This window comes from Rousettus aegyptiacus, unplaced genomic scaffold (genome assembly GCF_014176215.1).
Source record: "Rousettus aegyptiacus isolate mRouAeg1 unplaced genomic scaffold, mRouAeg1.p scaffold_m13_p_6, whole genome shotgun sequence".
Classification (NCBI taxonomy): Eukaryota; Metazoa; Chordata; class Mammalia; order Chiroptera; family Pteropodidae; genus Rousettus; species Rousettus aegyptiacus.
Window position 1 is genome coordinate 2,019,679 of NW_023416309.1, and position 15,390 is coordinate 2,035,068.

At 42.7% G+C, this 15,390-nt stretch overlaps 1 protein-coding gene across 1 annotated transcript in view; it reads left to right on the forward strand.

The window, feature by feature from the left end:
- The window catches only part of FRMPD2 (FERM and PDZ domain containing 2), an 89,787-nt gene that overhangs the window by 58,844 nt on the left and 15,553 nt on the right, over window positions 1-15,390 (forward strand). Inside the window, exons 17-24 of the mRNA XM_016142783.2 lie at window positions 4,047-4,161; window positions 5,311-5,389; window positions 6,089-6,196; window positions 6,289-6,405; window positions 9,211-9,404; window positions 13,002-13,106; window positions 14,171-14,264; window positions 15,094-15,179. Of these exons, the coding sequence (XP_015998269.2) occupies window positions 4,047-4,161; window positions 5,311-5,389; window positions 6,089-6,196; window positions 6,289-6,405; window positions 9,211-9,404; window positions 13,002-13,106; window positions 14,171-14,264; window positions 15,094-15,179 (898 nt within the window). The remainder of the gene's footprint in view (window positions 1-4,046; window positions 4,162-5,310; window positions 5,390-6,088; window positions 6,197-6,288; window positions 6,406-9,210; window positions 9,405-13,001; window positions 13,107-14,170; window positions 14,265-15,093; window positions 15,180-15,390) is intronic.

The following is a 15,390-nucleotide window of genomic DNA, read 5'->3' on the forward strand; positions in this document are numbered from 1 at the left end:
ATCTGTCACTCAAAGTAATGGTACTTAATAGGACTTTATAGTTTAAAAGCCTAAAGAAGCTGTGACTGGCTCAAGGCCACCTTGAGAATATGTTGACTGCAAAATATCCTTCCCGGGGACAGTGGGGTTCTCAATGACCTGCCAGTGGGCAAGCACAGCAGAGGCTTTGAGTCATTACATGGAAACCACCCTTCTCAATAGAAAGCTGAATTATCATCTTCAGTAAAATCTGGTACTACTCTAATTTTAGTTTATAAATGCCAAATTTTCATAATCCTTACTACCTCACTTCAGAGGTTATTAGTATCTCTTACATGAAAAGGGAGTTCTAGGGTCTTTGGTCACCTAGAGGTGATCCAGAAACACGACCTCAGACAGTGACTTGGATGCAGGTGGTGATTGCAGAAACGTTGCCAGGAAGCAGGAGGGAACATGGAGAGTGAGACAAGGAAGAAGGGAAGGTCAGGAAAAGGGAGCAGTGTCATCCACGTAGTTGTTGTGGGCAGCTAGGGCTCAATTCCAATAGCTATACAGGCCTCCAGAATTGTTCATCTGAAGGGCAGGAAGGTAGATGCATATGCACTGCTCCCACCCTCCTCTGGTGGAAGGCTGTCTGGGAGGTATTAACTCTCCTATATTTTTGGGCAAGGTAGGAGCAGTAGAGGCGGGGAACACCAAGATATACAAGAAGCTCTAGGGCAGAAGGAGGACTGAATTTGAGGTAGGACATTTGTCAGCATAAGCTGAGCCTGAGCTCACATGGAACTGGCTACCATTGTTGTGGTTGAAGTCTGGCATGGGCCAAGGGTTGACATTCACTCGGCTCCATTGATTTCTGCCATGGATGAGACGTTTAGCGTTTCTGCTGTGGCTGGTATAAAGATGCTTCTGCTGTGGATCCCCTTCAGATAGGGTTCTGGAATGAGCCCAGAGTCTTAAAATCCATTACCAATACCTGCTCAGCTGGCTACTGCTCTGTGATCTTGAGCACCTGTGTTTCAGTTTCCTCATTTATCTAGTGATGATAACAGCAATACCCACCCAACTGGGTGACTGTGGGAATTAAATGGTATTATAAAATGCTGAACATGGGCTGAGTCTGGAGTGAGTGTCTCAATATTGGTGACCTTCCCCTTGTCTTTAGGGGAGAGTATAGGAACACAAACCCTCTTAGGGAGGAAAGAATGGAGTTTAATGTTTAAGACAGGCACAGATACAGCAGTATTATGGCTCCCCTGAAGGTGAGGTAATTTTCAAGGGGATCACGGAGGGGTGCATGGGGGTTGTTATACCAGTAAGATGTGGACATGGTAAGAGGGAGGAGAGATGTGTGGGAATGCCTTGAGTAAGAGGAGTTAGTCCCTCTAGAAAAGTTAGTTGAGCACCTGCTATGTGCTTCCTGGGCTAGGTGCTGAGGAGTCATCAGTGAGCAGGACAGACACATATCTGCCTCATTATGCTCACAACGGTGAAAGCATAGGGACTTTGTGGGCAGGAGTGGGTCATGCTACTGGTTTAGAGGCCAGGGCATGTAACTGGATGGTCTGTAGCCAGAAACGGGAAGGGTGGTACTGCATGCAGGCATTTACATGGAAATGATGGGGCTCTATCTGCAGAGCCTTTCCTGAGCAGTTGTTTACTCAGCACTCCTTAGAATAAGGATGCCATAGGATGCCAGGCCTGATGTACAACCCCTATCCTGCCTTTCTCTACTAAGAAGCCAGCCACTGCTTCATATCATATTTCCTGTGAAGCCTTGCCCAACTGCCCCAGGAAAGGGGCGGCTCCTTGTGTCTCTGGCTCCATTTAGAGCAGCCCCCTCACATGCCCTCCACCCTAACATCCACAAGCATTTATCTGCTGTCTTGTTAAACAGCGAACTTCTAGACAACAGCAATGCACCTGCTTTTTCCTCAGCTCTGAGGCCCATGTGTGGAGGCTTTTAGTTAAATGGCTTTTTATTTTTTTCAGGTTTGCATTTTTAAAAGCTTACTTTAATTGTGGTAAAACATATAACATAAAATTTCCCATTTTAACTATTTTTAAATTTACAGTTTAGTAGTATTAAGTATATTCGCATTGTTGGGCAACCAATCTCCAGAATTCTTTTCGTCTTACAAAATTAAAACTATATCCATTAAATAATTCCCCATTTCTCCCTCCTGAACCCCTGAGAACAACTCTTCTAGTTTCTGTCTCTATAGATTTGACTACTTTTATGCACCTCCTATGAATGGAATCATACAGTGTTCGTCCTTTCCTGACTGGCAGTAAATGCTGGTCCTTATTCTTTTTAAACAGTAGATTCGTGTATGTGGCCCAGATCACATGGGCCATAAATACCTGGGACAGAAAAGTCTTTTATTTTCTCCAAAGGCCCACCCAAGTGCCTTTCTTGGCCCTCCAGTACTACTGGGATATCTCCTTCCTTTCAACTCGGGAGTGCTCCGCCAATGCCTCTCCCAGGGCACTTTGCTCAGCTCTACACTCACCTTCTCATCAGAGACATTGTCCTAATTGTCCTAAATTTTCTTTTTTTAATGATGTCTTTGTCTGATTTTGTAATCAATATAATGCTAGCTTCATAAAATGAGCTTGAGGGCCATCCCTCCTCTGGAATTTTTTGGAAGAGTTTGAGAAGTGTAGATATTAATTCTTTGAATGTTTGGTAAAATTCACCCATGAAGCCATCTTCCCTGGGACTTTTGTTTGTTGGGAGTTTTTTGATTATTAATTTGATTTTGTTAGTAGTAATTTGTTTGTTCAGAGTCTTTCCTGTGCAGTTGTTTACTCAGCGCCCCTTAGAATTAGAATGCCAGCTGGGAGCTCCCAGAAGGCAGGGACCATGTCTATTTCTCTTTATTCTTGGTACTTTGCCAGCCCAAGGCCTGACACTTAGGTTCTCAGTCAATGTGGGCTGAACTTGCTGAAAAGCACAGTCATGAGGTTACTCCCTAAGTCATAATGAGTCCTCATTCCTAATCTCTGAAAAATGACTCTGTATTCTCACTTTGCTTCTGCACCCACCTTCTCTCCACCATCTCTACTGTTCTTCTCTTTCTAGTTCTTGCCACTCTGAACAGGAGCAGGTTCAGTGCTGAGAACACCTGGCATTACCAATCCAAGGATACAGCGAGAGGCTCCGTAGGAAGCTGAATGCACCAGCATTCTCCCCTGGGTCCAGCTGCCTAAAGCAGTGGGGTCGGTGTGGGCTCACTGAAGCTGGGGCCAGTTTAGGTGAAGAAGGGCAGCAGGATATGTTAAGGCAGTTGGCCTTTCTAGAGGCTCAGTTCTGGGTTTGTTCCAGGGCACTGAGCACCTGTGGTTTTGCATCTCTTCTTCCTTCTCACTCTACTTTTCTCACTCCTGAATGCAGCTTATCTCATGCAGAGCTGACCTTTGGAGTGGATTCCCATTTAATTTATTATTCTTCTAAGGCCTTGAATATTCTTTGTTTATTAGAATGCTGGTTCAGCAAAGGCCATTTGAATACCTTCATGAAAGATTTTTGTTCTTAGGTTGGTAAAATCAGGGGATAGCCAACCCAAATGCCTGCAAGAATCAAGCAGATAAGCTACTGTGTGGAGCTCTCAGAAGACTTATAGGTGGGAGCGCTGGAGCATCTCTGGCCCAGCTAAAAGCAAAAGCAAACAATTAAAAATCAGAACTTCTAAAAGTGTCAGTGCTCTAGACTTACTACTTCATTTTGGTGCCATCATAAGCCTGGGGGATAGGAATATTATTACTATATAATGGTTAAAGAAATGGAGGTTTTGAAGGGCTGCAAATACAACCCAAAGGAGAGATAGTGGGAGGTTCATAGGAGACCCGAGTTACTTTATGGTCCCTTCTAAGAAAGAAAGACCCCAAACTCATTCTTTTTGGTGCATTCCTTTTAACCAAATCAGCCCTTGTCGAGGTCTGTGTATAGATCCGCTGGCTCATCAGGCACAGGGCTATCTTTCCCATGCCACCATCCATACTCAGAGATTCCAGGAACTTGCCTCTTAAGGGCATCTTATTTCATCTTGTTGCTTTTCTCACAGCCCCAGTACTGGCCAGGAGCAGCTGGAGAACATCTGTTTGATCCAGACACCAATTACTTGTGGCCCTTTCTCTGGGCAGCCTGTTCAGAGTATGTGCACAGGTATGGGCCAGGTGGTACAGTAAGCCATAGACCAGGTTTGGGTTAAAGGAAACCTTACATGTAATACTTGCTTTAAATCTTTGCCACCACTTCTATTTGCTTTTCCAGTAATGTTTATAATCTTTTCACTTTTAAAAATTATTTTCAAAACTACTTTTGATTGTGAAGAGCACTTGCAATCTACCTTTGGCTAGGGCTGGGTGTGTGAACCTGAAATGTGATAGTGTTGGTGAAGATTCTCAGTGATCTGGTTCAGCACAAGGACTAGTTACTGTGCAGTGGTGTGGTTAGAAAAATTCATTATCCATTTTGGTTATAACTCTTCTTGCATGCCCAGAATATAATCTCCCAGTAATCACCAGAAAACATATTCAAGGTAGGCATTCCCCTCTCTTCTAATCCTCTAGGCAAGTTTCCTAATGGAATGTAAAGACAAAGACATTTAAGAAGTAGAGAAAAACTAAAACTTGCTGAGCATTAAGTCTGGGGATTGGATCTGGAGTAAACACCCACCAGAGGCTCTTTACTGTGAACTGTTTGCCAAGTTTTGCCATGATCCCTGGTGGAGGAATTGCTGTGGGTCACCATTTAGTAATTTTTCCACATGCTCTGTGATTGGCATTAGAGCACCTACCCTAGAATGTCAGTTTGCCTGAAACAATCTTAAGGCTCTGCTTTGGGTCTCCTCTAGGACCCAAACTGGGAAAAGATCTGCATGGCACCTATACTAGAGGGGGGAATATATCACTCCCTGATTATTAGATACTGAGAAGGGGAAGGCTTTGCTGTTCCTGTGCTTAATTTTAGTTTTAGTTTTCATTGACAGCAAGTACATCCCTGTTTAAATTCTGTTTTGTCCTAAAACCAATGTAGAAAAAAAAATAGGTGTAGTGAGTTGTACAGAAACCAGCACTGTATCTCACCCTACCCTTACCTGTATACTTGCTGAGCCAACACTGACCCAGTGAGCTCATGAGAAGTATGTGTTCAGTGATGCATTCCCAATAGTGTGTGTGTGTGTGTGTGTGTGTGTGTGTGTGTAAGTGCACACACATACAAACACAGGCCTGAGAACATGTATGATGCCCCATTCACTTCTGTTGTATTAGTTTGGGGTAAAAACATAGTGTGGAGCTCTGTTTTTATTTCTAGGGTCACAAAAGAAGAGAAAGAGTTTCACAGCTGAATTGGATCGAGAAATAGTGCATGTGACACTGAACCGTGATCCACACTGTGGTTTTGGTAAGAGAGTTCCTGGCAGGTGAGACCCGGTCTCTCCCTCTGGGGCAAGGGGAGGTGTGTGCCAGCTTCCTTTTTGACTTTTCTATGCCCACTTCTCTGCTTCTCCTTTCCCAATCTGCCTTTTCAGTGATCACTTCTGCTTTTTCCATCCTTTAAGTATCCCTAAAGAGCAGTGGGGCTTTGAGGTCAAAGTTTTCCTTTTAGGCCTGATTAGGTTTTTGGGGTGCATATTATAAGAATCTGAGTATAAGGTAGAAAAGGACTTTTCCCTCTAATATCATGTAACAACCTTTTATCTAGTATATTTAGATTCTTAGAAATGGGGAGGAATAGTCAATCTTGTTTACCTCTTACTCTTTACAACATTCGAAGACCCTTAAAATCACATAAGAAATAAGACACCGAGGAGACAAAGTACATGATGAAAATTATCTTTTTCCTATCTCTGATTACCTACTGGAGCAAATCTAGTGCACATCGATGGGCTGTGTTCCTACCTTTAGCTGTGCTTGCTAACAGGGCAATCCACTTTTCTCCATCTGTCTCAGCATAGTAGAAAGAGCTGTTTGAGGGTCAGAAGATCTAAGTACAAATATCAGTGATGCCACTTGGTAGTTGTATGATCTCAAGCAACTAACCTAACCCTTCTGAGCTGCAAAATCATTAAGTATCATTTTTCAAAATATCATTGGATTACAGGTTTTGTCATTAATGAGGGAGAAAGTGTGGGAAAAGTTGACCCTGGCATCTTTATATCCTCTATTATACCTGGAGGACCGGCTGAAAAGGCTAAAAAGATCAAACCAGGTATGTCTTTTTAAACTGCTAGAGATGCAACTTTAAGGAACTGCTCTTTCTTATTTCTTTGATGGTATTATTGAGATGCTTTATTTTTCCAGGGGGACAGATACTAGCCTTGAATCACATCAGTCTGGAGGGCTTCACGTTTGACATGGCTGTTAGAATGATTCAGAATTCTCTTGACAACATAGAATTAATCATTTCTCAGTTAAAAGGTATGTCTTTACCTGCTTTCAGGAACTGGAGAATGTTCTTTGTTTTTAGGGATACATTTTTTACCATGAGGTAGTGGATATTTGAGTTCATGAAATTCTTTTGCATTGCTTTCCTACTGGTAGTGGCTTGCAAAGAAGTGATGAAGTGGAAAAATCAATAAGCTCTGCAATTGCTGGGGCAGAATGGGTTCTACTTTGTCCTGCTGAGCTAGAGCTGTCTGCCCTAGTTCTTTATTAGACATGACTGATACAGCCATTGTGTATTTTTCCATTTACTCTTCTTGCATGACAGAGAAGACATTCTTTTTGTTACCCAAGTCCTTATCGAAAGTGGCTACTCCAGAATCCTACATAGTTGGGGCTTCGGTTTGGCAGTCAGGTGAGAAGGAAACTAGGAACTGTTCTTTAAGCTGAACTTGCATAGTGAGCATGGTGTCTTAGTTGGTTAAGACTAGGGATTTTTTTAAAAGATGGTTTTATTTATCCTTTAAGTAAGTATGAGAGAGCAACAATTGCCTATGTCAAAGAATAATATTATTATGTTTATTTGGGACAGGTTTGGGAATTGATGGTGGCAATAGGGGGTGGTTCCCTTCCCTCCAAGTTACCTGGGACCACTGCTGCTTTTTGGATGCATGATTCTGTGATTTAACAGCAGGCTGCCTGAAAATCCAGGCTCATGGGTTTCTTCCTCAAACCTCAGGATCATTGTACAATTTCACATCACACCAGCTAGCATTTTCCAAGTCCTTAATGTAGGTATCCCATTTGCATCACCCTCCAAAAACCATGCACGCTCTTTCACTTTTGCACATCTATGCACCATCACCAGATAGCTCTCCCAGGTCATGCAGCTGCTGCTGGTCCAGAAGCCATGAGGGATGGGAGGTAGCAAAGCTGAGATCTCAGCCATGCGCCATTCATCCTGTGGTTGGAGCTGACCGAGGGGCTTGCCTCAGCACTTCCACAATACCAGCCCCAGCTCACTGTGTCTATTAAATTTTCCAGCATTGTCACAGTTTTTCCTACAATGTTTTAGCTCTTCCCTCCATAGTTTGCATAGGGGTCAAACTGAAAGGAGTAATCAAATCATCCTTTTTTTTTTTTTTTTTTTTTTTTTTGGTCAGGAAACATAATGAAGCTGAGCTGGGATCAATTGTATTGTTCAAGGATGGATTGCTGTGATGGGTGGGTGTCAAAAATTACTACCCAAAGTCTGGAAGACTCAAACTACAGTCTCATTTTAGAATTTTAGACAATGCCTATAACCACAATACCTGTGGATTACATGTCCTCTCACCACAGGTTCCCAGTCACTGGTTGGTAGTGTCACAACTGGGCTTCTTTACACGGCTGTCACCACTGCTGGAGGAAGATCTTTCCATGGCAAGGCTAGATGGGTCATCATGAACAGAGGCTTGACTGCCATGAATTTCTACCTGTTTTGGCTGCCGTTGGGGAAGGTGGTACAGATTGGAGGTTAGGGACAAGATATAACATTCCTATCATGGACAGCCATCACTGTGTACAATAGATTGAGTTTTAATTACTCACAGAAGGTCTCCTAGCTTGTATTTCAAGGACACAAGTTACATAGCTTGACTTTTTAATTCAATCAGTTTCTCATGGAAGGGTGAAAGAAAACAAACAGATGCTTAAAACATTAGCAGAAGGACAGTGGCAGCAGAATCTGTGAATGAAATGGCCAGGAATAAGGCATTACTGGTGGCCCCACCATTCTCTACTGAATACATTTAGGTTTGAATAGCTTCAAATCTAATTCGGTAAACTAAGTTCACTCGACATGTGGGTTTGGGTACTTCCCTGGGTGCTAATGAGTCTGTATCAAAAGTAGAATGTTTTTATTTTCAGATCTAAAGAAAATCTAACTAGTATACCTTCTTCCCACATATATTTGTGGAGCAGCTAATATTAACATATTAATAGTCAATACATTTATTGAGGTTCTACCATGTACTAAGCTATAATTTATCTTTATTTCTCTCCATATATGAAGTCCCCATATATAACTTATAAGCCTCACCAACTTTACAAGTTAGCTGACATTATCTGTTTTAGGGTATAAGGAAATCGAGGTCCAGAATTGAGTACCTTGCCTGAGATTTTACCTTTTGATTCTCAACCTCATGATCTTTTTTCTGTTCTGTGACAAGTCAAGGGTCAGAAATGAGGCTTTTAGGAATCAGTGGCCCAACCTTCACCCACAGGGAGTCCATCATCTGGTTATTATCAAGTCCCACCCAAAGGACCTGACATGTTGTTCTTTGGATTGCATGGTGATTATATGAGTGCTCGGCAGGGTCTATGGAAGAGGCTACCTTTAAGAGCACCACCATGTGTTGGTTGGGGGATCTTGGGACAGTTAATTAACCATTTTGATGTTGTTTTCTCATATTTAAACTGGAATAAAACCTTTCTGGTACATATGCTGAAGAGATGGAAAGGTGTGTGTGTGTGTGTGTGTGTGTGTGTGTGTGTGTGTGTGTGTGATGCCCATTGCATGGCAAAAGCTTAATAAAAGGCAGCTGGCATTATTAACTCTCTGTTACTACTGTGTTTCATAGTTGTGTCACAAAGCTCTGTTTAGCTTTCTAAATCACACCCAGGATCTTCCCTTTCTTTATTATAAATCCATCGTCCTTCATGAGGTGTTAAATTCATATTGTTTCCAGTAGTTATAAAAGGTCTTTCTGTCATTGGAGGAAAATACTGCACCCCACAAAGAGATGCCACTGAAATGCCAGCTTTCCAAACAGTTGAATTCTTCTTGGCTTGTTTTTATAGGTATTTGTGGAATTACCCCAAGAGAGGGGAAGAATTCTGGGGTCCTCTCTACAGGCAACCTGAGCAATAGGCACCAGGGAAGTTTTTCATCACATATACAAGACCAGGAGAGAAATATTGAAGAACTAGAGATGACTCGGACTGAGAACTTACTGTCCAGGCAGAAGCCTCAGCTGTCCATTCTCCCATTAAAGGTAATTGTCCCCACAGTTTGCTCTCTGGATTTCGGAGGAAAGAGAACAGGCTGTAGAGCCCAACAGCTCTGGCTCCAGTCTCTCTTTTCTTTTTATTTGCTATTTAAGGTAGATAGAGATTAATTAACTCCTCCGGCCTTAGCTTTCTCATTTGAAAAATGGAAATAAATGCCTACACCGTTGTTGAGAAGAATATAAAGGGAAAGGCTAAAGCTCCTGGCATAGTGCCTGGGCCACAAGGATCAGTGTTTGAGCCACCTGTGTCCTTAGTCGCTAATTACAATCGTTACTAGTAATAACATTGGTTGCTGTGAAGAACAGTACATGGACAATCTGGTATCTCATATTTTTGGCCTCTAGTTGGTCCTCAAGCTGTAACTCAGTGGCCTTGCTGTTGACAACCTCATGGGAGGATGAAAACAAGGCTGGTTTGGGTGTACAGAATGCTATTTGCTTCAGCCCCAGAGCTTCCACCCTCCAGCTCTGTCTCCTTGCACACTGGGTGGGATGTTCTTCCTCAGCTCCAGACTTTTCTTCTTTCTGCTCTGGGCTCCATAAAACTGATATTCATGGACTATGTCACTCTCTGTCTTCTGGTTGGCTCTTCCCAGGAGAAGACCTGTACCTGAAAAACTCCTTGCTTTCCTTTACTCTCATACTCCTAATACCACTCACAGCAGTTGTGACATCAGATGTGTGGGCTTTCCATAACAAGCAGTTCTGATACTTACTGACTGGAGTTAGTGCAAGATCCCACAAGACTGCCCCACTTCAGACACCAATCGAAAGTAGTTGCCCACACTTCTGTATGACTTGGCTATAAATTGGGGGTCCTACAACATCCTCCTTAGGTTTGATTATTTTCTGGAGCAGCTCACAGAACCCAGGAAAATAGTTTACTTGCTATTGCCAATTTATTATGAGATGTTTTAAAGGGTACAAGTGAATAGCCAGATGAAGAAATGTATATAGGGTGAGGTCTAGAAGGGTCATGTGAGCAAAATCATCTGTCCCTGTGGAGTTGTGTGTGCCGTCCTCTTGGCACATAGAGATGTGCTCATCAATCCAGAAGTTCTCTGAACCTTGTACTTTTAGAATTTTTATGGAGGTGTTATTACATTGGCATGATAGATCATTATTAACTCAATCTTCAGCTTCTCTACCCTCCCCAGAGGATGGGGGCTGGGGTAGGGTGGAAAATTCTAAGCTTATAATCATGGCTTGGTCTTTCTGGTGATCAGCTACCATCCTGAGGCTATCTAGGAGCCCACTGAAAGTTATCTCTTTAGAACAAAAGACATGTCTATCACCCAAGAAAATCCAAGAGATTTAAGAACTGTGTGTCAGGAATCAGGATCAAAGACCCAATATTAGAACAAAAGATGCTCCTAGTCTCATATCACTTAGAAAATTATAAGGGTTTAAAAAACTGTGCCAAGAATGGGGGGGGGGGAATATATATATATACATACACACACATATATATTAAATTTAAACATATATGTTATACAAATTATATATAATGTGTGTGTGAGTGTGTGTGTATGACATATATCTGTGCTCCATTCTTGGCACTGCGTTCCTTAAGTAAAAAAATATTATATATGATTATTTCATGCTTAGTAGAAGCTGGCAGTTGGGGGATGAGTGAGGACAGGCTAATAACTCTTCCAGTGCTCAGGTTGGCTATGGCCCGTTACTGCCATAGAACTGCTAAGTTCCATCAGCTATTCCCTCCTTTGCTCATCAGGCTCAGAGAAGGAACAATAACGACTATTCCAGCCCAAGGTGCTTAACTCTCCTTATTAGTTTCTCTGGATGTTGCCAATACCTTTGAAGATAGACTTTGTATGAGTGCTTCTCCATTACCCAAGTTGCATATGTGTGCCTTTTCTTTCTTGCTGGGACTGGTTCACACAGGCAAGTTACCCCACCTCTTACAACTTTGTTTTTATCTTTTATGGTAGAGGTAGTGATGCCTGTCCACAAACCTGCGGAGACAAAAAGGCCCAGGATCTGGTTCACAGTAGGGTCTAAGAATGTTAATTCCTTCATAATTGGATTTGGTGCTCACCTGGATGATGTGTCTCATGAAGAGACAGATGGAAGGTTAACAAGAGAACAAGATTAACAGTGGACATTTATTGTGTGCTTAACCAGAGTCCTGGAACTTGGATATGTTATCTCACATGCACTTCATGACAAGCCTGAGATAATTACTATCATCAATCTTTTTATAAGTGCAGTACCTGAGACAAAGAGAGGAAAGGAAAATGCCCATGGTCTTTCAAGGAGTATGTGGCAGAGCTGGGATTTGAATCTAAGGCGGGGGGCTCCAGAGTGGAAAGCTTCATCCTGGGGCTACACTTTGGAAGGCCTTTTTTGCAGGAAGTAGGGCCAAGAGGGCTTCTGGTCAGGGGCTCTGGGGCTGCGAACTTGCCAGCTGGTGTTTGGTGGGCAGTTGAGGAGAGCAATGGTGCACTAAGGCCATGGCTGAACCTGTACAGTCCAGCCTCTTCTGGATTACATGGCAAGCTTTGTAGGCAGAGAATCTTCTGTGGCATAGTTGAGTTTATACACTTTCACTTTGGACCTCAGCCTCAGTGGTTGCTTTACTCTTCGAATTTTAAAATTTAAACAAAACACCTTGCCAAACCGTGGGGTGTAGAGTGTCTCTGGGATAATTTTTTTTCTGTTACATTACCAATCTTTTTGAAACCTTTTCTGTTGAATTGATTATTTGTTAGCTTACTTTAGCCTATTTAGTTTCCTATCTATTAATTGTGTTTTCCAACACGGTGGGCCAAGAAGCAGCTAAGCAAAGGGAACAGATAGGACAAAAGAATGAGAGTGTCTGTGACCCATCTTATGGGCATAGTTCATTAAAAATCTCTCCCCCACTAGACAGTAGTTCATTATTAGACAGCAGGTCTGCCTCATTACTGCTATCTCCTTGGCAACTTGCAGTGTCTGGACATAATAGGTGCTCAATATAGTACGATTAGATGAATGAATAAAAAAATATATGACTATTGTTACTGTACTGAGCAAAATGCTTGACATGTATCTCTGTCCTTCCGTCCTCCCCTCATGCATTCAACCACTGTAAACTAGAGACCCAATGCAGCTATTCTTTCTGGAGTTCTCCCAAGGCTTTCTTTTGCTCAAGAAGCCACTGTGTGTCTGGTATCTAGCATACCATCACTTGTCTGATGTCATGTGTGAAGCTACTAGGAAGTGCCTGGATGACTTCTTGTAGTCATATTTGCATCCTGAGTAAAAACAGAAAGGGACCTACATTTATTGAGCCCCTGCTATGTGCTGGGTATCATTCATAATCACTGTTAGAAGAGGATCTCTCAATCCAGTTCTGTGGATTGGAAAACCAAGAAGGGAGAGACCAATAGACTGGTCCAGTGTCATACAGGGAGGAGCTGATAAAATTGTGAACAAATTCCCTGTTGGCCCAGCTCTGAGGCTCATGCCCCTTTTGGTGTATAATCCTGCTGGCTTCCGAGAATAGGTGAGAGCTAAGGGATACCATCTGCTTAGGGCAAATGCCTTCATATTTTCTTTATTTTTGTTTGTTTGGGGCAGGCTGCTGGCTCTTCTTGTCCTCCATCACCTTCAGAAAACAATGCCAGTGGGATCTACTTTGTGGAACTGGTTAAAGAAGATGGGACATTTGGCTTCAGCATAACTGTAAGTGTTATTAGGTGAGCTTGGAGAGTAAGCAGTTGAAAAAATGTTCATATGGAGCCTTGGTGGGCATTCCACTCACATGGCAATCTTTGATAATGTGCTCATTGGTACAAGCTGTACATGGGAAGTGGGTGAATTGAGAAAGTTGGTGGGAGCCTTAGTGGGGAACAAGAGTTCAAAAACAAACTGAGAGACACAGGAAAATCTTGGCGTGAGAAGTATGGCTGGAATTGGGTGCTGGGTCCTGACTCTGAGATTATCTGGACAACAAGGAGAGGGCAGCATGGTGGGGCAGCAGAGAGACAGCCAAAGGTCAGTGGGGTCATCCATGGTCATTTAGAGTAGTCATGATGGAGCCTGATGCTCTCACTTCCAAGGCCAGGACAAAGCCAGGTTGGCAAGACCTCTATTCAGGATGGACACTTTGCATTTGGTTTCTGAGCTCTATTTGGCAGACCTTGAAGGTGGGAGGAAAAAAAACTGTACAAGAATGGTATAATACCACTGATGTAAAAATCTGTATATATGTGTGTATACATGCATGAAGAAATTAGAAGAAAAAGATAGATTTAGATCTTTATCTAGTGGCCTGTAGGGACGTTTGGGATCGACTATTAGGTTAAGAAAAATTAAGTTGCAGAATACTTAGTTTAATTTTATTTTTGTGTCTGCAAAACAAAACACAAGCATATAGGACAAGCTTTTGGATGTGCCAGGCTCCAGCCCATAGCTGTATCTACCTATAGTGGTCGCTGCTTATGGAAAGACAGTATGGTGCACTGATGTGACTCCAATTTCTGAGCACCTGCCATGGGCCATTGCTGGGGCTGTATATGGCATGGCTCCCTCACATGGCTCATATTGTTATACTTCTTATGAGTACCTAACCTTACCGCTCATGGATAATACAGGCTCAACAAATAAGTGAATATATAAGATAGTGTCACATGGAGATGAGGTAATGGGATAGAGTGGCTGGTAAATGAGCTCTTTTAGTATTGGAGGTTAGGGAGGCCTTCCAGAAGGGGGCAAACAGGTGGTGAGTTTTTTGTTGTGTTTTTCAGGGTGGCGTTAACACAAGTGTGCTCTATGGAGGGATCTACATAAAATCTATCGTTCCTGGAGGACCCGCTGCCAAGGAAGGGCAGATCCTTCAGGGTGAGGGGTGAAGTCATGCTGGTAATTGTGGATTCTGCGGTGTGCCAAGAACCCTGGCTTGGGAAGTGCAGCCCCACTCCCACTCTGACACCTTGTGCAAATGATTGCCACATTAGATCATGGCTTCCTTACCTGGAAAAGGAGATAAATTAGCCTGGCCCACCCACTTGATAGGTTCATATGAGAATCAAATGTTTGTAATGGTACTGGTAACCATAAGGTGTTTTAAAAATATAAGGTTTTAAATTGGAGTGCTGCTCTTTGGCCTTCATAAGAGAAGTAGTGCTTCCTGTGGCAGCAAGAACATGAGTTGGTGATACTCATTTTACTGGCTGGGGAGGAAAGTGGTAAGCCTCCTTTCTGCCCTTCCTAATGCCTACTGCTATAAAGGAAGGGCTGATTTATATTGTTCTTCCAAATAGTCATAACTGAACTGAAAAGGGCACCTAGGATCTTATGTTCCCCTAGAATTCCAATGTTCCTGGCATCAAACACATCTCCCTGACCTTTTTTGAAATAAAAAAAAATCCTAGAGATAGATATTACCCCATAGAGATTGGAAAAAACTTTCAAAAACAATTTCACAGGAAAACGGGAAAAAGGACGAAGTGGTACAGAGATGGCTCAATCACTTTGTGAGGCAATATTGAAAGACTTTTCTATCTCTGGTGTGTGAAGGTGTTCAGAGCAGTGCTGGCACTCAGACCCTCACAGCTTTGTTTCCTGCCCTCATTGAGGTTGCACAGAGGGGCGCTGAACCAGGGCCTTCCAGGAGAGTCCTTCCTGGAGCTTCAGAAACCATGGGACTTGATATTTGTCTTTTTCTCAGGTGATCGGCTCATACAGGTGAATGGAGTGAATCTGTGTGGCCTCACTCACAAGCAGGCTGTGCAGTGCCTCAAGGGCTCTGGGCAGGTGAGTGCACCATAACCCATAACTGGGGAGCTTCCCTTCTTTCCAGAGCTTTCCTGAACAACTTTGATGCTGTAGTTTTCTCTGGCTGAGAGATGGGTAGGCAGGAAACAAAATAGGATTTTCTTCTTTGTCTATTTCTTCTCTTTCATATCTTCCTTCTACCACCGCTTTTCTATGGGGGTATAAAAGCCAGGAGAAAACAGACAGACAT